The 27,892-nt window shown below is 33.5% G+C and overlaps 3 protein-coding genes across 8 annotated transcripts in view; 1 reads left to right on the top strand and 2 right to left on the bottom strand.

The window, feature by feature from the left end:
- LOC105321020 (ankyrin repeat and fibronectin type-III domain-containing protein 1) overlaps nt 1–12,348 on the bottom strand; it is an 86,894-nt gene extending 74,546 nt beyond the window's left edge. The window contains exons 1-2 of one of the 5 annotated variants that reach the window (XM_034456380.2): nt 12,267–12,348; nt 11,776–11,934 (exon numbers count right to left, since the gene is read on the bottom strand). The gene's annotated coding sequence lies outside the window, so the exon portion shown is untranslated. Of the gene's footprint in view, nt 1–2,624; nt 2,966–10,337; nt 10,491–11,775; nt 11,935–12,266 lie in introns of those variants that run through there. The other 4 variants (XM_066067767.1, XM_034456377.2, XM_034456375.2 and 1 more) reach the window with 4 other exon arrangements.
- A 2,202-nt stretch (nt 12,349–14,550) lies between these two features.
- On the bottom strand, nt 14,551–22,124 carry LOC105321023 (protein-lysine N-methyltransferase EEF2KMT). Of its 2 annotated transcripts, none has more exons than XM_011419202.4 (8): nt 21,982–22,124; nt 18,599–18,739; nt 18,165–18,275; nt 17,772–17,849; nt 17,441–17,496; nt 16,620–17,161; nt 16,180–16,326; nt 14,551–16,071 (listed from the first exon to the last, which is right to left on the bottom strand). In XM_011419202.4, the coding sequence occupies exons 1-8, from the start codon at nt 22,087–22,089 to the stop codon at nt 15,953–15,955; spliced, it is 1,302 nt and encodes a 433-aa protein (XP_011417504.3). In that variant the 5' UTR covers nt 22,090–22,124; the 3' UTR covers nt 14,551–15,952. The 2 variants fall into 2 exon arrangements, with proteins under 2 accessions (XP_011417504.3, XP_034312276.2); XM_034456385.2 differs by having other exon boundaries at nt 18,165–18,296.
- LOC105321021 (RNA-binding protein with serine-rich domain 1-B) lies at nt 22,117–27,346 on the top strand. Its single transcript, XM_066065949.1, has 6 exons — nt 22,117–22,226; nt 24,124–24,228; nt 24,518–24,685; nt 25,816–26,051; nt 26,490–26,634; nt 26,976–27,346. Coding segments are annotated over exons 1-6 (771 nt in total). The 5' UTR covers nt 22,117–22,224; the 3' UTR covers nt 27,091–27,346.
- The last annotated feature ends 546 nt before the right edge of the window (nt 27,347–27,892 follow it).

Here is a 27,892-nt window from a genome sequence, read left to right on the forward strand (position 1 = left end):
AAACAATAATCTCTTGATTTTGCATTATTTCTTATATCTTCTCAGCATCATTTCAAATATTGGACTTTTGACACATTCAAAACAGAAAATCGTTCATCAAAGTAAGTACCGTAACCTAATATGTGGGGCTTCTATTACCACTGAAATGTTCTAATGAATAGAAATATAATTTCTGTGGTTTTTCATAGCTTTTTCAACAAGTTTTCCAGCAACTATCAATCATCACATATTAAAGCATAATAGTGTACTAAAAATATCCCATTTTGAGAATTTCCTACTTCCACAATTATAACCCCTCATTTGAATACAAGTACTTATCCTCTGAAACCTTTAGTGAACAATTGCAATAATCTGAATTGGCCACGAGTTTCAGATGATGGCAAATACTGAAAATGTGGTTATTTTAGCATGTGGGAAACTTACACTATTTACGTAGCAAGCTTAAAACCTTGTAAAAACCCCCAGCGCGTATGGTAAAAAAACATAACTTTAGTGTGGTACATCATGCATCAGCGTATTTAATACCAACGCGCATTGTTTGACTATAGAAAATACGACCTCAACCACCAGCAGAAATAAGTTTCTTTAGAGAAGTTTGTTATGTGAAAAACTCAAAGTTTCAACATGTTTACAGAAAATGATATAAAGCCATCACCACATTAGTGTAAAGTGTAGTATGTTACACACAAGTGAAAAGCTGTCAATGTGACAGCAAACCAGGTTTCCTTTTATGTGAACTGTATCCATAATCCATGTCAACCCGTATCCTGTGAAATGGAGTACCCTATATGCAATATTTTGCCAAAAAATGACTAAGTTCAAAAGCTGGTATTTTTTTCATAAATAATGAGAAATCAAAATCCTAGCAATATGCACACCTCTGATATATGTACAATTAATCTGCAAAAGAACAACTTCCTATCTTCAAAACTGTAGGAGGAGTTATCCGTACAATGAGGGTACCCTGTATGCAATATTTTGCCAAAAAATGACTAAGTTCGAAAGCTGGTATATTTTTCATAAATTATCGGAAATCAAAATTCTAGCAATATGTACACCTCTTTTATAAGTACAATTAATCTGCAAAAGAACAACTTCCTATCTTCAAAACTGTAGGAGGAGTTATCCGTACAATGAGGGTACCCTTTTGGCAGCCGCCCACCCACCCGCCGCCATTTTCACCATTTTAATAACCGGATCTTTCTGTTGGAAAACCTGGTTAATAAAACAAAAGAGAGACTGTTTTCAAAATTTTCCAAAATGACTGAAGAAATATTCATGATCTCAGATAGTTATTAGATACTTTTTGAGCATAAAATCAATGCACGATTAAACCGTTCCTATCCTTTTTTATAACAAGAGAAAGTAAAGCATTCTGACTTGTCTAAAATTAAATCACCATTTTATATCTATCTGTAGTGCATGGTTTTGTAAAGGCAAAATTTTCTTCAATAATATTTACCAATACAATATTTTAGCACAACAATAATGAATTCAACAGTTCTCTTACTGAATTCCAACATTTAATAAAGCATTCTTTGTACAGTATTTGAGATTGGAATAATATTGAATGTTAACCCCTGTGAAACCATTTAAACTGACTCCATTTTGCATGAACTTCATTAGGACCAGTGTGTCTTCAATGCCTTACAGTGATTGAGAGAAATTGTTTCTATATATACGTCTGTTTGCTTTCCACTTCACATGCTAATCCTTAAACTCAACCTTTTTGTATCCATTGTCCCTATCACACCAAAAACAACTTGAAAAATTAGCTTTGTACTGAAGATCACGAAATTACAGTACCAGAGGTTTTCATAGGATGTAAACTAAATTGTGATGAAGAAAAAAACACGAATCAATATTTCTCATACAAATATTTAAAGCATTCTTGGTACTAAGTAAAAATGCACAAGATTAAAAAAGATTACAAAATTCAAATTAAAAAAACCATTACATTAGCAAGTTTGAATTCCCTCTAGCATATACCCATCTAAATCCATTGGAAATCCCAAGGTTGGCCCCTAAAGTACTGACTCAGAGACTGATCATTGGTGTCTGCATCGGATTTACAACTGAGTATGTTTCCATTCCCAGTAGTAAAGCATTCAACCCGTCAATAACCAGCGTGTTGCTAATAATTCAGGATTCCATTTGATATATATGATGGATCAACAATATCTCTACAGCAAGGATTTCTTCAGCTACTACAATTTCCATTCTAAAGAATTTTACATGAAAGATTTATGGGTATTTTTTTAAGCTTTAAGAACACAAATTATAAAATTCCATTGCAAGAGGACACTAAACAAGGCATTCAAGGTTTTATTTTTTATCCTAGGGCAAGAGGAAGACTGTCCTTAAATATGCCATTCACAATTATATGAACAAGTTTTCAATACATGTATCTGCAATGATGAAACAAGACATTATCTCTTGATAAACTAGAGAGACAGAAACTTTAGATTTACGGTATGTTTTCAATACTTCTTGAATTGCAGGATATTGAACTCTGCAAGGTTGGATCTCACATCAACAGGTCAGGCATGGACAATGTTTGCTTTATTTTAGAATTAGCAGCAGCTAACTCATTTTCTTTCCAGAAAAACTATGGACCAACTTACCCAAATAAACAGAATGATTTAAATCCAGAGACTTTCTTCCTTAATTAGTATATTCCAAAACACATAACAAATACGGTTAAATTCCTCAGATCCAGGACAGATTGATAGGTAGAAGACACACATACATATATAATCCAAAGCATCAAAAGGGCCCAGGGTTCTGTTAATATGGCCACTGTAGAGTCTCCCTTTTCAATGATTCCCGATTCCAGTTTAAATGTCCAAATAAACTCAATAAAACTTTATTAATCCCTAGTAAAAACTACTGTGTCTTGCACAAAGAACAGTTTTTAATATCAAACTTATATTTCTAGTCAGTAAATATCTCAACGTCAGTTCTCAGTGACTTGTCAAATGCACAATCAGACAGTCAGGGGGGAAGAAAAAAAGAAATATCAAAGAAATTAGTCTTGTCCACAACAAAACCCATTGTCTATTCCATTATTCTAGAACTTCCAGGGATTGAAGGGTGAAAGTCAGAAAGAAATTTGTCGCGTGGCAAACAAAACACTCTTTGTTTATGCTTACAATAATTATTTAATTTTTCCTCACGGTATGCCGTGACAATTGTTTTGGCTCCATTGTAAAAAACCTAAAGGTCCTGTAAAGACACCTTGTGCAGTCACTTTTCATTGCCATTCCTTGTCAAAGTGTTACAAAACCATTTAAATGATTGTACCCATGTAATTTGTGGCCTTTCGTCAAATGTGAAAAAAAATCATTCCAAATGAACTTGCAGCATGATCATAAGTTTAAATGCCTTCCACTGAGGGAAGTAAATTACCCACTTTTACCTATATACACAGATAATCATTTGTCAAGATTGCAACCCTAGATTAATCCAGCTATTAAAATCAGAGGTCATTTAAAAACGCAAATATATAACAAAACCTCTCCATTTCTATTCCATTTCATTATTATAAAGTTTTTATTGTCTAATCTGAAAAAAGGTTTTTATGAAAAATCTCTTGCCATCATATCAAAGAGATATGACTAATACCCCTTTGCCTCAGATCTCTCGATGGCATAAGCAGATTAGAAAGGAAAGCCATTATAAAACACATGACACATTGGAAAGTGTATGTATACACAAACGATTTTTCCACGACACTAGAGGCCACCTGAAATGGTGTAAGAGTGGGTCATCTTACAAAGAGAGAGAGTCAACAGTTTGGGGACAGACATTTCAGTCTTACTAAACTTAGTGAAAGGATTACGGGAAATCTTTTCCTATTAATACTACATCTGTCTAAATAACATTTAAAAATATCTCAACTCAAGTGCAAACCATTTGAATTGCCAAGGAAAATCCCCTTAATGGCTCCTTTTGGTCAAAAACCGTTCCACTCTTGCAGAGACCCGACTTGTTCGCAAGTCTATTGGCAAAATTCTTTCCATACAGCCGAATTCCAGACCTATATCTTTCAAAATACACTATGTACAATTATTTCCATCTCTTTTAAAAATCAAATTGCATAATGCTTTTAAACATAATACTACAATCATTCAGGAGATCATAATATCTATTAAATTCCTTGATAATGTGAACCAAATATCCGAGATACAGGCCTGTATGGTTATTAATATGATTTATTTTCTCTGCATTTAACCTTTAATGGTCAGAAATTCGACTGCAGGGAGAAATTATGAATTTTTATTATTTTCTTCAAGGTCTAAATTAACATGCAGAACAAACAATTTTAAACCTTGATGTCTCAAGGTCAGATCAGGGCTTGATCAACTATATGTGAGAAATATGACTGCACTTAGCTACTGTTAAAAAAAATACACATCACTTAATAGATCAGTATCACTCCATTAGAATATATGGCTTAATAAATCTTCTCTCTCAAATGGATGGAAATTACTGTTTACTACATTTTAGATTCCCATCTGAAACTTTCTTGCAAAATTGAACACCATTTATCATAAGCCACCTCTTTTTTCCCTTTTACCTCACTGCTCTATCTTGGGTGGTAACTTCCTTTAATGTTTCATTTTCATGTCAGATATCAAGCAAATTCCTCACCATTCTTTTTTTTCTGAACCACCTGTGTTGCAAGTCAAATACTCTGTGGGATACACATCTAATAATATCTATGAAGTAGTTAACAAATTCTCCATTAATTTTGTGCAAGGACACCTAACGAGAGCTCTGTCCATTGCCTGTGTCAAAACCTCCACTTTCTTAAATCAATCAAGGCATACCAGGACAATGTTGGCCTGTTCACTGTTGACACAAAGATATATATGTGTCTATCTTAAACAGCAACATAAAGAGATACTTCTGTCAGGCACATTAATTTCATTTTTTTTTTTATTAATATTTCAAATCTATAAATGTAATAACCATATCACTTATAAAGAAATGGACATGGAACATTATTATGTCAGGTTAATTCAAAGGGCAGATTTGACAAAACTAATAATGAAGTATAAACATCTTTTCTGTGACCAATCATAGAAATATTTACTGATACATATAATAACATGTTAAGCTAACATCATTGGGATTGAGACCATTTTAAAGAGTTCATTAGACTAAGTAAAGAACATTAGAATGAAAACAATTTTGAAGGACTTTGTTCGACCATAACCTTTGACCTTGAAACTTGGTACAAGAACACTTCATACAACAGAGCTCTTTGCGAGTCAGATTTGGCCTATGGAAGAGAAAGTATGAAACCTGAGTGTATACAGAAACATTCAAAGACCCTGATATTGAACCTAAAACTTGATTCAATATCCATTCACATGTACCCTTTCTCACAAACCTGTGTGGGTAAAGTATGAGCCAGATTGGACCAAAGGAAGATAAAATGGTCCAGACACGAATTTTACAGAGGGCCATGGCCTTGACCTTAAGACTTAATTCAATGTCAATGCACACTCTATCATGAACAAACACTATGTGGGTGAAGTATGAGCCAGACTGATCCATAAGGAAAGAATTTTTTTTACACTAGATTATTCATTGTTTGCTATGATCTTGACCTTTGACCTAGAAACTTTGATCAAGGTCAATGCAGACCCTCTAATCTAAATGCACTCTGTGGGTAACTAAGGTTAATGTCATATTGGGCCAAGGGGAGAGAAGAAAAGTTACATACAAGTGATTTTTATGGACAGAAAGACAGACCTGTCTCTCCTAGGTTCCCACTGATTGGCTGGGACCACAGTTAATTTAAAAGATGATATATGATAGGAGCATTTCACATATTAAAATTATTAATTTAACATCGCAATAACCATTTTAAAATGCCAATTTTCTATGATAAGAATTTTTCTAGCATATCATATTAAATTTCAAAACTAAAATAATTCATTTGCTTTTTTGAAACTGGCTTTGTCATATTTCATTGCATAATGGCATGAAATTTCAAAACAATTTCAACACTTCAAAAGCTAAGCAAGTTTAGCGATATTTGATTCACTTTTACTTGTTGGCCAAAAAAAATACAGCTTGCTTTATGTACTCAATATAACAGAAATCTATGAATTAATGATGAAGAAATTGCACCTTGACAGGCAAAATAGCATGATCATTGTTACCATGCAATGAACCATCTACTTGTTAGCATGACAAACTCCTATTTCTCAATCGAGGGCATACACTCAAAATATTTAAAACTAGATCATATTTCAGTAATAATCCACACACAAAACAGGATAATAAGCATATAATTTCTCATTAAACGGTTATAATTCTCATTTATGCGGACCATTAAATGTCGACCTGTTTCATTTCGTTTTCAACCCCAAGATGTAATATGACGAACATTGAACAATTTACCAACATCTTTTGACCTATACACAATAATTCATTTCTTTTCATTTAAAAAAAGTCAATGATAAACATCTTACAAATGTAATTTCCCACCTACAAACTCGACTGAATCTATGAGGGGTTGTTTTCGGCGATTTCATACAGGGCAAAACAGGCATAATATATGACTTAAATTTCAAATCAATCTTCCTTCTAAAGAGATTAGAATTGGTACAAAACTCTACCATGCACTCATGACACAATATATGCAATGAGAAGCAAGTCATTTTCAGGGATTATGTTTGCTTTCAAAATTCTCCTATCAAACAGTTTACCAATAGAGATCACCCTAAAAAAAATTGATCAAATATAAAATTGAAAATTCCACATAAAACACAGGGGCTTCTAAGACTGTCAATAATCAGTCTTGCAAAACAATTTCAAAAGTTTCCCATTCAATTTTAAATGACTGTTAAAGCATTTTATGGCCTGATAAGGAATCCTAGCTATTCAGAGACATCAGGCTCAACACAATGAAATCAACTGTTTGTATTGAAATGGAGAAATGAACCCTGTGATAATGAAAAATACAGAAAATCAATCAATTTTCCATCAAATACAAAACTGAATACAAGAAGAGACAAACAGATGTTTCATCTTTTGATATTTTATTACTCATAGGTCACAGCTTTCCTTTTCATTATTGATTAATATGAAGGACAAAAACGAAGGAAAACAGAATGATTATCCCACTGTTATATACCACAATGATCACAGAGCTTGTACTTCATATATACCCTATTAAATAATTACCTCAATTCCCTTACCCTGAAATACTGTATAAAGGGGTTTTTTTGTGCCCTTATATATTTTCACCCTTCAACACTTGCACACAGTTTCACCTAATCTTGAATTACACAAGACAAAGTTTTCTAAAAATAGAGGTAATTTGAGACATTTGAATGTCATGAAGGGTCTTGATTTTCACAACTTTGAATCTACACTACCTGAGGATGCTTCCACACACACAAGTTCCACTTTTCTGGCCCAATGATTCTTGAGAAGATTTTTGGAAAAATTTCTCAAAATTTCCTAATTATCTCCCCTTGAAAAAAAGGCAAGGTCCTTAATTTTCACAACTTTGAATCCCCTTTGCCTAAGGGTGATCTGTGCCAAGTTTGGTTGAAATTGGCAAAGTAGTTCTTGAGAAGATGTTAAAAATGTAAAATGTTTATAGACAGACAGACAGACGACAAAACAAAATGTGATCAGAAAAGCCCAGGTTTCAGCTCAGGAGAGCTAAAAAGTGACTGCCCTAGGGTGGTGTTAATTTTTCATCTATATTTCATGCCACAACATCTAAATTTGTTTCATTTTTAAGTAAGTCATGACAGATTTAGACTTGTAAGGTTCAAAAATAGTGAAAAACAATTTAATATGAGAAATGTGAAAGTATCATATAGCTAATGTCCATATGCATTGATTTTTATAAACAAAATGTTCTAGGCCTCTTCAATTCACCTCAGTACATGCACTATATGGCTATAAAGTGGTAGCTTTATTGTGATCTGCAGGTATTTCGCTCAAATTTTGCCTGATACACAAGAAGATATATAACATATATATACACAAACTGTTATCTGACAGATTCTCTCCTTTTACAGCTCTAGGTAAGTAAAATGCCACTAAATTCATACGTCCATTGTGAACACAGCTCTTCAGCCATGACACAGAATCATCCAGTGATTGCTGCATACTGGCATAATCTATAATATACTGCTTGACCATAAATCTTGCTTCTAATAATCCATATGTCAAGAAGATACCACATACTAGCTGTTGTTCAATTTATGAACATGCATGGTTTCTCATTTAAAATTTGGCAAAAACCTCAGTTTTGTCTGTATTTATCTGTAACCTACTGAATTGTACACATTTCAATACTTCGTTTCATATTACATGTACTAAACTTATAGTGGATCAATTGTTCAGAATACATTGGCTAAAAATTGCCAGCATTGCTCAAAACCAGAATAAAGAAAAAATATGAAAATCATTTGAAATGTACACAACACACACATTTAGTTTAATATGGACAGAAACATAATATTTTTATCATATAATCATAATCTATCTTTGAAAATTCTCACCTTGTCACAGAAAATTGGATGTACATTGTTCAGATACCACTGTATAAGTTTCAATATCACACCTGTGACTCAAAGAATACACCTTCAATCTCAAGATGATCAAGAGAATGCAGAGTGCAACATTAACTGATTTTATCTTGTCAAAGCCAAATCTCCTTTCCCCGTCATAAATTTGTGGGCTTTTTTGTAAAATTAAGTCTAGGTTCGAGGGAAATCCTGTATCTCAACAACTAATGCTTTCATTTAAAGATATAAAATACATACCATATTATCATCCCTAAAAAGGGCCCATTTCTGTAAGCTCACCAAATCCAAACTTTGTCAAATTTCTGAGAAAAAGATTTAACAAACAAACAACTGCATTATATTTTAATAATGTTATATCATATATTATGCTACAACTGTTGTAGTATATAGTAAATGAAATATTTGTCCTAACTGAAAGAATATAAATACTGGTTTATGTACATGTATATTTTTACTCTTTCAATCCAGGGAACAATGAAAAATTTTAACAAGCATTGATAATTCTAAAATTTAAGGAATTTATGAAGTCGGTTAGAGGGATTGCCTTTTCTTTGAATCTCTTTTTCAATGATTGTTTCGTTTGTATTTTGAGTTTGGGTGGGGGGGGGGGGGGGGGGGGAATTGAAGGGGGGGGGGGGGGAGTATGCTGTGGGCTTACTACTATTTGATATTTAAATGCTTTTTGATTTCAAGAAGAGATTTTCCAACTCACAAAGTACAAAGCTGTTTGATCCCATTAATACTGCAGCCTTTAGGCAAGTCACAATGCAACATTCTTTTGAACACGATAAAAATTACTAAATGTCATCCAACTATCAACAATTTTACATCAAAACCAAAGGAAAAATTCAATAAATCTGATCTCGATTTCCTTCCATAAATGAACTGTAATAAATAAATCTTTTTGCTGTTTTTCATTAAATTGTAGAACTGTAGGATTCTGGTGATGATCTCCATAGAAATTAACAGTGATGATAAATGCATGTCTACTTAGATAAACAAGCAGAGAGAATGGCAGAAGATTTATTCTTCCTTTACCCACTAAGCCCAGAGTAAAAAGATCAATGTGTGAATCACAGGAAGGGATGTGATATATTTGTAGGAAATTGAGACCTTTCTGAGATTTTACAATGAGATGACCCTCAAGCATCCGACTGACAGTCCTGCTTAATTAACATGCCTGGTAAATGCAATGTTATTAAAAACTTGAGTCAATGACTTCCAAATATTAACATTTGCTGTTTTTATGCCTGGCAAAGGCCAACAATTTTGACAAATTATCATAGTGTTCCAAATCCACATAAATGGACACTCAGTATGATGTTTATATCAATTAATTTATCCCAGAAACTTTTGACAATCATGCATAAACAATCTATATTTCTTTCTGTCTGATATATACAGTATTCATTTTCTATATCCAATTTCAGCTTGTTTAATGTTTTGCTTCAGGAACAACTAACAACTAAATATGAGAGAGAGAGAGAGAGAGAGAGAGAGAGAGAGAGAGAGAGAGAGAGAGAGAGAGAGAGAGAGAGAGAGAGAGTGCAACAATATAATATTTATTTCAGAGCAAAATTTCATTCAAATGAATTAATGGAAGTAACTGTCACATCTTTTTCAAAAGATTTTGGAAAACCTATTTTTTCTTACAATCATATTATTTCATGCAAAAATTGTTACTATTGATTTATGAAAATCATATTGTTGTAATATGCTAAGAAAAAACATCAATATTTATCAGAAAGCAAATCAAAATTCATCTTCTACCTGATTAGAAGTTATGTTCCTTTCCACATGTAGGAATGAAAACTCCGGCAATAATTCATTCAAAGATTGGCAAAGCTCTATCAACTGACAGGAGGTACACAATTGGAGAGGCTAACTTAAACCTCCATAAATGGCCATCTCTCAGTCAGTCAACCTAATCAGAACCATTTTCCGACACCTCTACTCCATTAAAGCAAACAGCCCAAGCCATTGAAGACTCAATTTAGTCAATTACAGACAATCTAGGTTTCTTGTTGTGTAGAAGAGATATTCTCAGATACCAGCAAGCAGGTGTTAAAAGACATAAATCGCCATCCACACGCACACGCAGCAAAGAGAAAAAGACAATTTCAATACCTGCCATACCTGAATGCAGGTATGCTTTCAGGTATTGGTAATTGGACTGACCCAATCATACCTGCTGTTAATTAAATCACACATGAATATTTCATGATGCAGGAGTCTAAGGACTGCATCAGCAATATAATTAAAGCGACCACAAAGTCTGGTGTTGGTCCACAGTGTGAAAGTCCTAGTTAGACGAGATAAGGCATTCAACATCACATTCAACACCTTCATTCAACACTGCGCTGCAACAAATCTGAATTCCAAATAATGGACATGGACAACTCTAAAATGAACCTATCACTTTCTTTGGAATATACATGCAACTTGAGTTCTGATGTGTCTTAAAAGAAAAAAAGGACCTTGGTCTAGTTTTTGCCGTCTTGGCATTTCAAATAAATCAAGTAGAAATCAAGAGAATACATATACGCAAAATGTCAAAACTTTATAAATAATATAACTTACTGTTTATATTTATGTGCAAACATCTGAATGCAGATACATCACACCAACTATAGTTTAACCAATATGCCACTTAATTGTTAAAGAAATAAGAACACATCTCTCGCCCCTCCTCTTCCAAATTAAAAAGGTCATAATACCAGTAGGTCATACATTTATTTTCTGAATTACATCATTTCTCTTGGTCACTAAATAGCATTCAGATATCAAAATTTGAATCTACCTATGACTATACGCATCCTTTAGAAGAGCTATTGCTTAGTAAATATCACTGCTGGCACATAAAAATCTAATAAAAATCAAAACGTATAAAAATGCAACTGATTTACTTGCATTCTTATTTTTTTTATACACCAGAAAAATCTTAAGTACATGTGGTGTTGACCAAGTATTATAGCTACTATTTCATTTCAACACTAAATCACCAGCAACAAATTGTACAAGCACGCAAGTTTCTTTCAATAAAGATTGTTTGAGAAAACTGCATTGCAATACTAGTAAGTACAACAGTATTAAATAATTTGGCAAGCTTTGCACAACCTAACCAATGATGGCAATTATCTTCATCTAAACAATTTCTTCTGAACAAGTACCGGTAAGTTTTTTTTCCCTGCACTAATAATTTGCTTACCTGTACAACTTACTCCTTTTATTTACCAAAGTAGTGCAAAACATCCCAAGATTCTGCTGGACTGGCACAGTTCAGTGCAAACTTCAAGGATATCAGACTTGGGCATGGATAAAAAAAAAATTCTTTCTGGAATTCTTTAAACAGTCAGACTTGTATTACCTGAAGATAAGCGGTGACAAATGTAAAGGGCTCTTTCTTTTTACCAAGATATCTTAGAACAACAAGTACTTTGCAAATACATGTCTGACTTTCATACATTCAATGAACACTTCACTTCTTTATCAACAGAGGTAGCACCTAGAGTACAGACTGCTGAATTTTGATAGTCTCAATAGTGCAAATACTTCAATGTATCAATACCAACGGCCATGATTTCAAAAACATATCTTTCTTTCAAAAGTGCGTTTTGCTTACATTACACCTGAAAAGAGAAGTACCCTGTTTGTTTGCTTTCTAAATTTGTAACATCTAAAATTAGCCAGAGCTCTTACCTTAACCATTCCTGATTTTTAAAAGATAATCACATCCTCATCGAGTGGATGATACTTGGCATCCACTACATTCAGAATTTCATATCTCTACAAAAAGTGTAAAGCAAATATTTACCCAAAATCCATATTGAAATATTATTTTCAACTTTGCTACCTAAATGTTCGATAATTGTCAAGTTATCAGACAAACACTTAGTTTTGTTCTTGACCTGGAGTTTAAAAATCAATTCAAATCAATTCCAGGTTACCTTTACGGTAAACAATTTTAAAGTAAGTGAAATAAATTATTATTGCCTTTAATTGTCCCATTTCAAGTATACTTTTTTTAAACTTTAAAACAGTACTTTTAAAAGGACAAAAAATTTAAATGGAATAAATATTGAGTTTGATTTTTTTTATATTTTCCATGTTCAAATCAATTAACAGAAATGAATGAAAATTATATTCAGGTGTCATTAAAAAATTGTATTTGTATACCGATTTTGGTCGAGACTCAATTGACTTTCAAAAAATACATACCTCGGTAAATAAAGTCATACTGTATTAATATGCATAACTTTCAACGTGATTATCTACATGTAACCCATAAATTCATAAAATTTATTATTGCTTAGAGTCTATAAAAACTTACAAAAATGTTTAAATAAAAAAAATAATAAAATGTAACCTTTACTAGTTAAGTTCATATTATAAATTTGGTAACTACATTGTACTGTGGAATCATTTTTATTTGTGGGTGGTCAGCCAAATTGTTCCTAGTTCAAGGGGACGTGCATGTGTATAATTTCATTGGTAATTAGTTCATGATAAAATAATTAAGTACTGTGGGGTCATTAAATTTCGTGGGGGCCAATTTTCGTGGATTGCTTAAATTTTACTGGTTCTTGGGGACGTAATTTCGTGTATTCTCTAAAACCTACAAAGGAAATGTGACTTGATTACCCTAATTTATTTATTCGTGGAGGATGTTAATTCGTGGATGAGAGGTACCCATGAATTCCACGAAAATTGAGTCACCACGAAATCTAATGATTCCATAGTATTAAACAAATGTTTGCATATACATTCATGGGCAAGGGTTATCCACAAAAAGCCATGAACATTGGTCCCACATGAACAATGTCAGATGATTCCAAAGTATATGTTATTCTTCCCTTGAAATAGGAATCTCTTGCCATTCTCAGATATCCACAGGAAATATGAAAGAAAAAATCATTTACATTTATAAAGCATAAAAGTCCCTTTTTGTGTATAAAAAAAAAATATGGTCAATTGTGCAAACAGTTCAATTGGTGCTTTTTTCATACCAGAGCTTGGGTTACTGAAAACATCCCATTCATACAGCTTCTAGCAAAATTTATGGATAATTTCCTGTCCATTATCGTTCCATACACAATGCATTTTAGAGTGTTTTTATAATTAATTACATTCATTGACTGGTTTATATGACAATCGTTCAAAAAGCCAAACATTCTTGATTCAAGTAAATAACACAAAGAAATAAAAATTATACAGGTATAATGCTGCAGCGTTTTATAAATTCATAGAAATCCCAACAATATAATAATCCAGCTTCGATTCCTGTCATACATTTAAATTTAATCTCTACATGAGGACCGGACCCGCTATAGTGGTGGTTCGATCATCGACAGTGCTGCATTCTAATTTTCAGTGCAATGCAATGAATGCACATCGTGTGAAGTCATTGTCTCGTGTAAAAATTAAGCAATGTGTAAGCCCTTTTAATGTCAGTTATAAAACATAGTCTAGGATTTAAATACCTGGGAAATTTTACTCTATTTCTTAACATCTAGCATCTATGACAGCCTAGTTCCATGCTTTTTAGACTTTTGGCGGGAATTTTCTTTAGGAATATCACACCCGACGTCAATAAAAATAAAATTTTATTTTACTTTGTTATATTTTGTAGATAACGTTCAGTTCGTAACATCTTTTCAATATTAAAAGATTTTAAAGGTTAATAAAACTCAATATTTTTAAAATTATCATTATTATTACATGTAATAATATTTTTATTTTTTTTTAGGAAAATGGGATTTGGTAATATAAAACTGGCGAATCCCTTCTATGCTGTCTTTGACATGCATTTAAGGCATCAGGGTCATTTCAAGAAATCCACAATAACTTTTAAAAATTCATATCAAAGAATCATGTAGCTTAAACTAAAACAATTCTTGAATCATTACCCTTATATTTACATGTAATTTACATCATGTTACATGCAGATAGTAAATTAGACTAGGATAAATTAAAAAAAACTGTAGAAAATGTGGCAAATTTTATTACAGTGATTTATCTTTCTTCACTTCCATACATGTATATTGTATACGGTAAGCTAATCTAAATATAAGACGAAAAAAAATAAACAAAATGTGCATTTAAGCACATAGAAAATACAATTCAGTTCAAATCCCTGCTCCATTTACAAGTTTCTAAGTATATATGCCGGTTGATACAAGTAAAATATACTACAGTACAATGAATCTATAAATTAGCATTATAAAATTAAATAGAAGCTTTTATCATTTAATTTAACAAGTTCTTTGGCTAAAACACTCATCAACATTAATTTTCTTTTTTCAGAATCCTTAATGACATGAAAAAGAAATATTGGTGAATAAGTTTAATTCATCGAAATCGTTTTCCATTGAGAAGTCTTATTTTCTATAACAAAATATTAAAGTAATAATGTCAGAGAAACTGTTTCAGTGAAGAGATTTAAGTATAAGATTTAGTCTTTCTCTTCAGTGTAAGATTTTACTTTTTGAAGAACACGTATGCCTAATTCATTATACAACATGTTTATGCTGTAGATTCCATATTTAACACGAGTACTTATTATAATTAATTCCTTTGTTTTGTATCTAATCTTGAGAAAATGAAATCATCAGCTTCAAACTTCAATTATGATTTTATATAGTTAAATGCCAAAAAATAGTCTGAGACTCAGGAGTCAGGGCAATTTTACAGACTTGTATTCAAAAAACCTCCCACCAAAAAGGGTTTGATATATAAGTTTGATATACCGGTATAAGTTTGAATATAATCTTGTAAACCAATTCATTACCATTCTGGACTCAAACAGTTGGAATTTACCAGATAATGTATGTCAGCCAGTATTACAAATTCTATAAAAAATTCTTAAAAAACAATGACTTATAAAACTTCTTAATACACTGTACTTATGAAAATATATAAACTTAACAATATACAAAAAAGGCAACAACAACAAAAATTAACAAATATGACTAGCAATTTTCAATATAAAAAATCTTTGTGAACATCAACTTGGCACAAAAAAAAATTGTTGTCTTCTATATGTATTTCTCATGATGTTGATATGACTTTGAAAACATGTGATGGAAACTCTGTCGAATCAAGAAAATCATCCTTGAGTGCTCTTAATTTTATTTTTTCATATATGTTCAAATGCCAGCATCAACTTACAACCCCAAATAATTCTAATTAATTACAGTCAATATCACAAAGTTGTTTACAAATATCAATCTTATTGATGAACTGTTAATAAATCATATCTCTGAAGGATAAAAAAAAAAAACAAAACAAGCATTCTGATCTAAAGCTTGTCTACTATAAAACATGTCAGATTTTTATAAAGAAAATATTTCTGGATGTTTGAGCACATAGATAAAAACATATCAATTTTATAGTGTCTTATTACTAGGGTGCCATACTCTCAATATTTCAATTGGAATGATGTCATCATAATGAAAGATTTTTTCAGAGGGTGGATCCAATATTTCATACCGAAGCCCTTTATTGCCTGTAAAAAATAAACATGAAATTGAAAACTTATTGTAAATGGATAAACAAATATTTTAGCAGTGATTTCTTTTCAAAGATATGTATCGTTTGTCTTCAAAATTCTTACCCAGTGCCACTAGAAAATGGTCTCTTGTGTCTTCATTTCTTACAGTGGAGGCAATGTATGCCACCGGCCAAGACCCAAAAGTACCTGACAAAAACTGATACAACACCTGTACTAGGAATGGAATGATCGATTTATCATAAACCACATCTGCAAAACAATATTATAGGTTGTTTAATTTTTTGGCTTCACAATAACTTAGCTGCATGCACAGCTATCCACTATAGATTAAGAAGTTTAAGATCCAGTACTGCAAAAGAACACATTTTCCAAAAAAATTGAAATACCGGGTAATGTTTAATTGTGGTTTTTAAGGGTTTCAAGAACCATATGTATACTGCTTTGTATTTTACCTTTTACCAGTAGAATTTGTTTTAAAAACTCCTATCTTTCTGAGAATAGAGTGCAAATTGAATTAGTAAATTCGGAGTTATTCCCCTTACCTGCAGCAAGTATGACATCTGGCTGAATCTTGCACAAATCTTTCTGATTACAGAACTCCCAATTAAACTTCATTAGTCTGATTGAATCACTGTGGTTCAGAGTGTATACATTAGAATTGTTCAGTGGTGACCAATGGGAGTTGGAGGAAAGGAAATGGTCATTACTGTTACTCACTTCCTCTTCCTGCTCTGAACCTACTTCCTGTTCATCAACTTCCCTTTCCATGGTGTCTGTTGATGACACCATGGAATTGTAGCTGATCTGCATGATTTCACAACTATCCTCCATCACCAATTCTTTGCTCACACTCAGTTGTCTTTTGATCTTTTTCAACATTTTCCTGTCTTTGCACTCACTGTTTTCCAGAAAAGTAGGGCATTCCAAAGAATATTGTTCATTCAGGAAATTGATTTCAATGTTTTTCATCAGAAGGAATAAGACTTGTGGATGAAAGTCACTAAAAGTGAAGGAGTCTAGCTTACACTGTTTACATAATGCTACTCCAAGAAAACCAAGTCCACTGCCAAGCTCCAACACATTCCTGAAGAAGCACATGTTTACAAAATATTTCATCAAACCTGTAATGTTGCAACCCAAAAAAAACCTTTAAGAAATACAATAATCATACAAATTAAACTTTTTTTTAATATGCGTTTCGATCTAACAAGAGATAATCATGATAAAAAGGATAATATCATTATGCATTTTGTATATATGCAGGGTGAATTTTCAATGATGTGGCTTGAGACAGTGCAGTGAGGGTAAATGGGTACATAGTTGCCGTTTAAGGTATCACATGTGGTGAAAGAAGACACCTTACTTGTTTTTAAGTAGAGATTCCTGTTCAAAACACCATTCTGATAAATGCAGGGCAGCCTGAAAAAAATTTAGCTAGTATTCAATATATGTAAAATTCTGCAACTTTAAGTCAGAATTATTCAGTTATACACATATATCTCGAATAAACATTATATAACACATATAATAATACATATAATAATAATAATAAGTACTGGTGCTCAAAATACAAAACATTTTTAACAGCTGATGATTCCATTACTTATGGCCTTTATTCATGTTAACAGATGAAGCTGTCTCTTTGGACCAGTTGAGTAAAATCACCCAGAATTTAGGATTTTCCACTGACGTACCTGCCAGGTGCTAAGTCCGGTAGTACCCTGTGAGATGATGTGCACAGACTCTTGGAGATTCACTATTTCCTTGTTGGGCTAGAATACACATAAGTTATATTTCTTCAAACAAATTAACAAACTACCATTACATAGCTTTTTTAAAGCCACATGTATAAATAAATCTCATTTCCTTACTAAAGCACCAATCTTATCAAATGTTATTGTGCTAAATAAAAAAATGAAATTTAATCTATAGTTTTCCAATAAGATAATATGCAGCAAGTTGCCAACCATTCTCAATTTTCAGGGGAAAAACCACCTAAAGTACATGCAGGATGGACTTCGTGAAAGAAGAATAAATGGGGAGAATGAAAGCCTGTGCTTCTCATAAATAGGAGTTTTCCCCCTCACCAAGAAGTATGACTTGTAACAGAGACTGTCCTCTTCTTCTTCCGTTTCCTGAAGAAGATCGGTGTACAACTCGTAGATCTCATCACAGAGCTCAACGTCACTGTCCTCAAGCTGAAACATGCCGTATTGATTCTAGTTGAAAAATGTTTCATTTTTTTATGAAAAGTGAAGATTTGTTAAATTTCCCTTGCCTTTCACCAAAACCTAAAACAATTTCAGGTTGTATTTAGTGTCTGTAATAAGACCCTTTTTTGAAACACAAGTGTTGAAAGATTATAGTTCAGAAACACAACCCCATTAATTGAAACTAGAATTACTTGCAAATAAATAATGCCAAGAGGGGACATTCAATTAGCTAAAAATTTAACAGTTTTATTTTTCCTTCACAAGATGTATGGATAAAATCAAACTGCAATGCATTCTTAAATGCTTACCTTTTGAATCAGGTATTTCACAAACGCCCTCCGATAGCTTAGAGATGTTGGGTACTTATTACATAGGGTGCTGGAGACAGTTGCCTCAAGCACAGCTTGTTGATCCTCAATCCCTATATTCCCAAGACAAAGGGATTTTTCCTTCAAACACAATTCACCATAAATAAGATAATATTCAAATGGAAAATAAACAATAATACCATGTACTTGACAATTCAACTTAAACATTCTCAAAAACAGTAATTGTTTGAATACCGGTGCCAGATAGCTTAGGTGGTAGAGCACCCGATTAGAGATACAAGGAGCCTGTGTTCAAATTCTGGTCTGGTCCATCATTATTTCTCCCATCCCATTACAGATGTTTATTGTACATGATATTTACAATTGTAATAGGAATGGAAGAATGAACATATAAATACAATTCAAACATATGGCTGGACTGCAAATTGAACCCGGGACCCCTGCAACTCTAGTCAGGACCTCTACCACTGACCTACCTAGGCCAATATCCATGGTTCATATAGAATAATTTCAAGATAGTTTTTTTAAGGTTTTATAACGATATACTAGTATCAGGTTACATATTAGATATATGAAGTTAAAAATGACCTATGAAATCATGTACACCGTGACTTTAGGGGGACTTGCCAATCCCGTTAGTATATATGTCCCTGCCTATACACGACCCATGAGCACAAATATATATGTTTGGAATATACATGTATTTATCATTGTAAGATTAAATGAAAGGTTCAAACATTAATACATAACCAATTTGTTATGTACTTATGAAAACAATCTTTAAATTAAATATATCTATTTGTTAAAAAAAAAAAATTCTCTACAAAGTTTCTGGCACTATATTTTTGGTCGCAGAAGCTGTTCCATGTACAAACAAATACTTCATACAAATAAAAAACAGTATAAATATAAATTAACAAATCTAAAGAAAGTGCATTTTTCTTTCAAATTAAAGATGTTCATTTGTGGTGGTCCTGGCGATAGCGGGTAAAAATTGTCTGGCTACCGCCTGAACTTGCTGACATTGGATGTTGGAATTCTCAAGCTTCGGTCCGTTACTGCGGGATAAACCGCATTTTCGCAGGACAAATAGAGTTTGAGCAAATAGTACTTAATGGTACTGATGTCATACCGCTGTATCCCGATGACAAATGAGGCTGTCCTTGAGGCAATGAAACTGATTGACGAGGAGTGGGCTTACCTGTAACGCAAGCGTAACTAGTTTGAGACACCATAGTTCGATCTGGAGGAAGGCAAAGGTTCAGCACTGGACCTGGAGGACAGGGCCTCCCCACTACCGCCTGCTGATTACCAGCTACCCTGACTTCCTGCAGCTGAGGCTTATCACTCCCTAACATGCCTGCTAACATCTGGGTAATATTACTTAGCTGAGTACCCATATACCTGTCATTGGAGCCTAACTGGGACGTCACACTAGACTCTAGTGTGCTTATATCTCCCCGCAGAGCTCCAATGTCCTGACCTAGGCTATAGACCAGAGTTGGGGTCAATTACTTTGAAAAGTAATTAATTACTTTCAAATACATTGACAATTTTATCAATTACTTGCAATTACAATTACATTGATTTTTTAAAATGTAATTAATTACTCTCAATTACTTTGATAAATGTAATTAATTACATTTCAAATACTTTAGTTTTATTTTTTCAAATCTTGAGAACATATACATATATTAACAGCATTAATTAAGATATACAGAGCTTTATGTACGGTTATGTTTTTAAAGGTTGTACAGCTCAGTTCAGATCAGATTTCTTGAAAATTTCTAGAAAAATTTTCTTTAACATTAAATTCATTCAGTACCATTGAGTTCATTTTTGGTTCTGAATAATATTTTCTCTATAGTGAATTAATATTTATTCACATATTAAAACTATGTTAATTCAGAAAGTACAACTTCCGGCAGTACAGCATATCAGTATACAAATAATAATTGCTATAATTCACAAGAAAGAGATATTTTGACTCCCTTAAGTCTAAAATCAATGGGGGTTCTTGGGTATTAGAGGAGTTCACACCTCCACAAAATTAGATCTTTACCTATTGCCCTGGGCAGTGTGTTATGCTGTATAAACATATGAAAAATTATGGGACATTTAATTATTGTATAAACAAAAGTCCATGCCAAACATGTATAAAATCTTTTTATCATTATAAGACACTATTTTATATTTCAAACTTGGAAAAAAAGTAATTGAGATGTAATTGAAAAGTAATTGAAAATACACAATATTTTTGGAATGTATTTAAATACATTCAATTACTTGTAATTAAAGACAGACTCAATTACAAATTACGTTCAATTACTTTGAAAAATGTAATTAATTACACTCAATTACAAATACTTTTTTCAATTACCCCATCCCTGCTATAGACCCTGCGGTTCATGGTACCGAGGTCCCCCTGTACCTGATTCACATTCCCCTGAACCTGCACAAGTTTTCCCCGTATCCGGTCAACAACCCCCTCAAGGATCCGTGGTCTCTCCCAGATCAAGGCATAGAACTGTTCAAACCCCGGTGCATCATGAGACTGGTCCCCCAAAGCTCCCCGAGTCAGCGACTTCTCCTCCTACCCACACCGAGTGACATTAAACTGGGCACTCTCCCCACAGGGCATGGGTGTACTACAAAGTTACAAACACCTGGAGCAAAACTATCTGGAGTACATTCCTGATCCCAACCAATCATCCCAGTCCCTCTTAAAACCCCGACTGCGGCCTAACCCAAGCTGTCAAGACATCTCTCCCGAACCTACCGGTACTTTCTAACAAGGAGAATATAAACTCACAACTGTCTGACATGTAGCGGGTAATCCGCCATACGATGGATCAATTATTATTACACAAAGCAAAACACGCAAGAAAACAAGAAAAGCTAACCTAACTAAGTTACATCTCAAACATTCAAATACAATCCCCCAAAATATCCCGCTAAGCACCCTGCTTGCAGCCCCAATATAGGGTCTCTCCCTAATTGTTACTGTATATCGCTGGTGATGCCGCAGAGAGAAAACTCTACGGGTATTGTATATGATGTTTATTGGCGATTACCGCCACAGATAGAATAGTTAATATATGACATAACAGACACAGCTAGATCATCGCGCGTGTCAGCAAGTTCATGCGGTAGCCAGGCTATCGCCAGGATCACCACACCGCGCGTTAGCGCAGTACTCATTTTGTCTTCAAAGCCTTCGTGTTTTAGGACCGACGACATCCAAAAATAAGCATTCACTGCTTAAACTGAACATCTTTAATCATTGTTAATCTGAAAGAAAAATGCATTTTCTTCAGATTTCAAAGCAAAATGAAAGGATCGTATGAATGTATAATGCATACTCCCCACTGGATCCGTCTAACAGGAACCATTTGAAAGAACTGCGTCGAAATAAGATGTAAAGTCTGTTCATTGTTTTTGTCGATACAATTACTTATGGACGTCGCCATCTTTGTAATATGATTATTGTACTCTCGTTGTAGATTGGTCGATTAGACCGAGACCTTAAAACTGACCAATGAAATTTGTCGTTTTATAACGTGAAGGAATTTGTCGGCGTCGTATAAACCTTTTTTGCTTTGAAAATGTAAGTAAATCCACAAATATCTCAAACATCCGTATAGTTACCTTACATTTAGGCATTTTATTGAAATATTTGTTTCAATGTTAACTATTGTGCCCTTTTATTTTATGTAAATGATATTTAGATGTTGCATTTATTGTTGTTGACAGTTAGAATTTCCTCAATAGGGAAAATACGTAAACAAAAAAAATTGTTTTGACGTAAATAAAACGAAATAGGTGTAAATTTGTAGAGTGTTCTTTCAGTGACATAAATTATAGAAAATATAGTTCAATGTGTTTGAAGGGGTTAACTACAAATCTTTTCACAAGAAGTTGTAGAGCCTAGCTAAGTTTGAGCATACAATGTACTACTAGGAGTAGGGACGTATTTACTACGTCCCTGATACTATAGTCTGTCCTAAGTTATTGCTTTCATCGCTTTTTGGTGATTTTTAATAAAAATACACATACCTGTGAAAGAAATACAGTTGAAATCGTTAAAAGGGAATATATCCAAGATATCTTCATTGATCAATTATCCCTTATTTCCACTCAGAAAAATTCACAGGAACAAAAACAGATTCTTTACGGAGATTTATAATGGGGAATGTTTACATCTTTTCTCCATTCGGAATACACTCGGAATACATCGCGCAATTTTTTAACGTTATCATCCGGGCTTATTAATGGCTGTTTCAATGCAAAATCTCCGTAGACTTTCAATTTTGGGGTGTGTATTGATACCTGAAGTAGTAGAGGGGGTGTTTCAAAACAGATAATCTGGACATTTTTTATATTAGTGGATGAACGTAGTTTGAGCTCAAAGGTATTTACTGTTATTGAAATATCAAGCAAAAAGTGGTGGAAGCAAAAACTCGGGACAGAGTATAGTTACTACTGATCAAACATGTCCTACTATTACTGTAGAATGTATTTTCTTGCGTTAGCCCTTGATGCCTCTTGTCCTTATTTCTTTTCCTTGAGTTTGTTTGCCCCTAGTCTGTTTGCTATAATTATCATTTGGGAATCAGGAGAAAACGTACCCGGGAGAAAACGTACCCAGGAGAAGATGTACCCAATCTCTAGGGTACATTTTCTTAAAACGTACCCTATGAAAATCATAATTATACTAATTAATAGTTTTTACTATTTTTAAATAATTTTCAAATGCTACTTTTATGCATATTTCAATGCATTAAAAACGCGATATCGACTTCTTCATGCAGATACTCATCATTTAGTTCTCCAAATGAGATTGCTATAAAAACTAATTATTTAACAGTTCCGCTTATGGTGGATTAATTGTCGACTAATTAAAATGCTCAGGCCATGTTCGTGTATGTTACAAATTATTGTACTGTACTGGTATGCATTTAAGAACAACAGCAACAAATGATACAAATGTTCATGGTATATTTTATTTTGTTTCATTTAAGAATATCTGTAAAAAACATTATTATTTTCATAGGGTACGTTTTCTCCTGGGTACGTTTTCTCCAGCATTCATCATTTGCCCCATGTGCTTACCTTGTAAGCTCCAAACATGTACACATACCATATAATGTGTATTTATTAGAATATCTTTTGCTTTTGAAAGCTTTTTCATTTTTTTTGTACTCTTTTCATATTTACATATGTCAGTCAGAATCTGGTATGTGTTGATTCATATATTGCATGCAGTTTTATTTTTATATATTTGATGTTGTAGGCCTATTTAAATGATACTGAGAGAAATTGTTTTGAAAATCAATGTTTTAAATAACAGACCTTGAGCAAACAAACTCTGGGCCAACAGAAATTAGGGCTGACTGCATTATAGGCAAAGGCATTTTAGAGTGAACAAACATACATTTCATAATTTTAATATGCTATATACTGCTTTGCTTATTTGAATGTATATTTGAGATTTATCATAATAGGGTCCGAAGTCAAAGCAAAAGTAGGGAAAGGAAGAAGAGCGGATCAGAGCGGGGTAGGGAGAGAAAGAGGAAAAATTCCTCTAGCAGTGGATCTGGGTCCTCTAGGTATGAAACTTTTTCAAATCAGGAAAGGAATGGATATTAATGCTAGGTGCAAGACTGTAAAATGTTATTTGAATAATTAAAATGAATTTGAAAAAAATACATTTATAATTTGTATTACATGTTGATTGCCAATTGTGCATTACATGATAAAATGTATTAATATTACATTTTTAATGCTAAATTTTTTCAACGCCTAAAATATTATGTAAAGGAAGTTCAAAGAGATGTACTGATTTACAGCTAAATAATAAATGTATACAACTTCCAAGAATTTTTTCTTTATATCCAGTTCTTCACGTTCCCGAAGTAGATCTGGGTCCTCTTCCTCCAGCAGCAGTTCCAGTGGAAGTTCCAACAGCAGCTCCTCTAGGTCTGGAAGTTCCAGTTCTAGTCGTTCGTCTTCAAGTGCAAGTGAGAAGGGGCGGGGAGGGAAAGCCTCCAAAAGGCAGCAGTCAGAGTGAGTAAATAGTTACAAGTTGTCCGCCAGTAGTTCTGTTACATTGTACATTTAAGATGAATTAACTAAGTTTTCAATGTAGTGGTTAAAATTCAGTATGCCTTTAAAGAAACAGATGCTATGTTGAAAGTTAAAGCTGACATGAATTCATAAAAGCATTTGGTCGCCATATTAGTTTCGATCGCTCCTCTACTGTCACAGGGGTGTATATACCGGTTGAGAAAGTTACGGTTGGTTGCTTTCCGATCGAGGCATTCAGGTTGCACGGACTTCTAAAACATGAACTACACATTGTAGTAAAATGTTCGTAATAAAGAATAAAGGAAACAACAATCAATGAAATACAAAATATAAAAAGAATTTCAAAGGTATCCGTAATATTTTGCACAGATAGTGCTGCCTTACTTCGCATGCACATCGAACACGTGTGTCGTTCATACAGAATACATAACATCTGCATCATTTTTAAAACCCCGGCGGCAGTACATCCAACACAGTAGCTAAACGATAGTCAATCCAAGAGAGTAACAACGTAACATCGTTTCCATCCGTTCCTACAAAAACACTCCGTTTCTAAAATCCATGCAATCATTGACATTGCTCGATCTGCCACAGTGTGTAGTTTGCGCATGTGCGATGTTAAAATATACACAGGAAAACAGTCTACACTTATTGAGGATTTTTGAAGTATCTGTGGCTGGATTTCAGTCTGTTTTGTTTCGTCATTCATTAGATATGCCTTGCAAGTGAAGTGGTTGTCATATTATTTTTGTTCCCAACGCGTTTCTACACGTCTTTTCGTCCAAGGTAATGTGTTCGGGTGAATGAAATACCTGAATGCGGTGAAGCATGAATAATGCTCTCGGTCTTATATAGGGGGTGTGTAGCGATGAGCAGAACAATAGAAATCGACAACTAATATGGCGGTAGTCGGAGATAAAGGGAAATAATGCGTATTTATGAATTCATGTCACCTTTAACCAGTTAATGCCAGATATTATAGTTTGCTGATGAATGATTTATATTATAAGAAAAAAAATAAAACTGTACAGTCTTGCCAGTATGAAAGTAATTTATCAACCTGGAACAAAATATAATGGAAAAATAACAAATCTGATCTTTGATCTTAGTTCTCCAAAGAGAAGAAAGAAGAGTCCAGAGCCAAAGCCAACAAAAGTTCACGTTGGGAAGCTGACTCGGAATGTAAACAAGGATCACATTATGGAGATATTCTCCAACTATGGCAGCGTAAAGAACATAGATATGCCGATGGACAGAGTGCATTCAAACTTTAGTAAATTATTTGCATATATTGAGTATGAATCGCCTGAGGAAGCGGAGAAGGCTGTGAAGTATATGGATGGAGGTAATTAATTTTCAATTTGAAAATGAAATTAATTGTTGAGGGAAATCATACTTTTGATGTGTTGAGAAATGTATTGTCTCCTCATTCCACTGTGAGGAATATTTCTGGTAGCAGGGCTGTGTGTAATGATACAATAGTGAATATTTCTTGTAGCTATAGTCTTGCTAAGAAAGTTAATAAGTCACAGCAATTTTTTTAAAGCCTGTTCAGTCATTGTGACAAGCATGTTCACATGTTTTCTCACTTAAAATACCTGGTACTGAAAGGAAATATTCATGCCAACACCTCTGTCTGACATGCCAATTTATTTACAAAAACTGATCAATCATTCAGTAAGGTCATATTGGTATTTTTTTTTTTCAATTCATCAAACTGAGTTTTATTATTTTTTCTTGATTATCCATTAATTCTAAATATCAATGCATTATAATATGACAGGACAAATTGATGGACAAGAAATATCAGCAAGTGCAGTGCTGGCAGCTAGACCTGTACGGGCACCTCAACGTCGGAGTCCACCCCGCAGAGGGCCACCAGCTAGATGGGGACGACCTGCCTCGCCACGATACAGAGACAGGCGAAGGTAAGCATCAATTCAATAATGATCTATAGACAAACTATTTTTAAAATCTGTCTACTGTGGAATCATTAGATTTCGTGGTGGCTCAATTTTTGTGGAATTCGTGGGTACCTCTCAACCACGAAGTAACATCCTCCACGAATTAATAAATTAGGGTAATAAAGTTATATTTTCTTTGTATGTTTAAGAGAATACACGAAATTACGTCCCCATGGACCTGTAAAATTTAAGCAATCCACGAAAATTGGTCCCCACGAAATTTAATGATTCCACAGTATCTGAATTTTTTGGAATTAAGTAACTTTGGATCATGATATTGAGTGTTTGATCATTTTGACTTTAAGGACACCCCCTCCAAGAAGAAGAAGCCCCCCACCCAGAAGACGCTCCAGATCAAGGTCGCGGTCCCCTGCCAAGAGGCGGCGATACAGCCGGTCAAGCTCGAGTTCATCACGTTGAAATTTTTTTTTGTGTTTGTCTTACATTTCGCAGATTACAAATTCTCATCACCGTGAAAGTTGCAAGCTTTCAATTCGACATTAAATGTGTTCTGTACTTGGTGTACTTTGAAAATGAGCTACAACAAAGTTTGAGAATTTTCATGAACCACCAATTTTGTGGTGTGTAATAGTTCATTTTTATGATTTTAGCAAGTATATACCATTATTGCACATTATCATTGAAAATTCATTTGAATAAAGTTTATCATCTTTTAGTTGCAAAGTTAATGCTTTTTTAAACATACATTGTCAAAGTTTTGACTATCCTGATTCCATGAAAAATTACTGAAATGCAATTAAAGGGTCCTCCACACACCTGGGAAAAGTTCTGCATACAAGCTCGTTCTTCTAAATTATTTAAAAATGTGGAAATGTAGCACGTGCTCAACTTGAAAATGACAGGAAAAAATTCAATTTTGGGGAAAAAATTATTTTAAATTTTACCGCTATTCTTGAAAATAAAACTCTGCTGTATTCAAACTCGGGAACTGCGGGTCGGTAGGTCGAATCTAGATCCATTGCGCCACAGAGATAGACACCAAATTTTGGCAATATAAGCTGTTTCACAATGCGTTAAAATCGCAATGTTGTGAGGTACCGTCATAAAAAGTAGAACTTGCGGATGGTCGAGGATCTTTAAAATGCAAGGACCAAGAATTCATGAAACTAGTGTGATCAGAATATGATCTTAGTAGACCATTATTGCATTGTCGAGGATCTTTAAAATGCAAGGACCAAGAATTCATGAAACTAGTGTGATC

The sequence above is a fragment of the Magallana gigas genome, chromosome 7 (assembly GCF_963853765.1).
Source record: "Magallana gigas chromosome 7, xbMagGiga1.1, whole genome shotgun sequence".
Lineage (NCBI taxonomy): Eukaryota > Metazoa > Mollusca > Bivalvia > Ostreida > Ostreidae > Magallana > Magallana gigas.

Excerpts from the sequence above, each read along its gene's own strand:
- LOC105321023 (XM_034456385.2), bottom strand. The coding sequence starts at position 22,089 with ATGGCGACGTCCATAAGTAATTGTATCGACAAAAACAATGAACAGACT. Across the intron at positions 18,740-21,981 it reads TTAGACGGATCCAGTGGGGA|GAAAAATCCCTTTGTCTTGG; the intron begins GTATGCATTATA and ends TTGTGTTTGAAG. Across the intron at positions 18,297-18,598 it reads TGAAATACCTGATTCAAAAG|AATCAATACGGCATGTTTCA; the intron begins GTAAGCATTTAA and ends TTTTTCAACTAG.
- LOC105321021 (XM_066065949.1), top strand. Across the intron at positions 24,686-25,815 it reads TCCAAAAGGCAGCAGTCAGA|TTCTCCAAAGAGAAGAAAGA; the intron begins GTGAGTAAATAG and ends CTTTGATCTTAG. Across the intron at positions 26,052-26,489 it reads TGTGAAGTATATGGATGGAG|GACAAATTGATGGACAAGAA; the intron begins GTAATTAATTTT and ends ATAATATGACAG.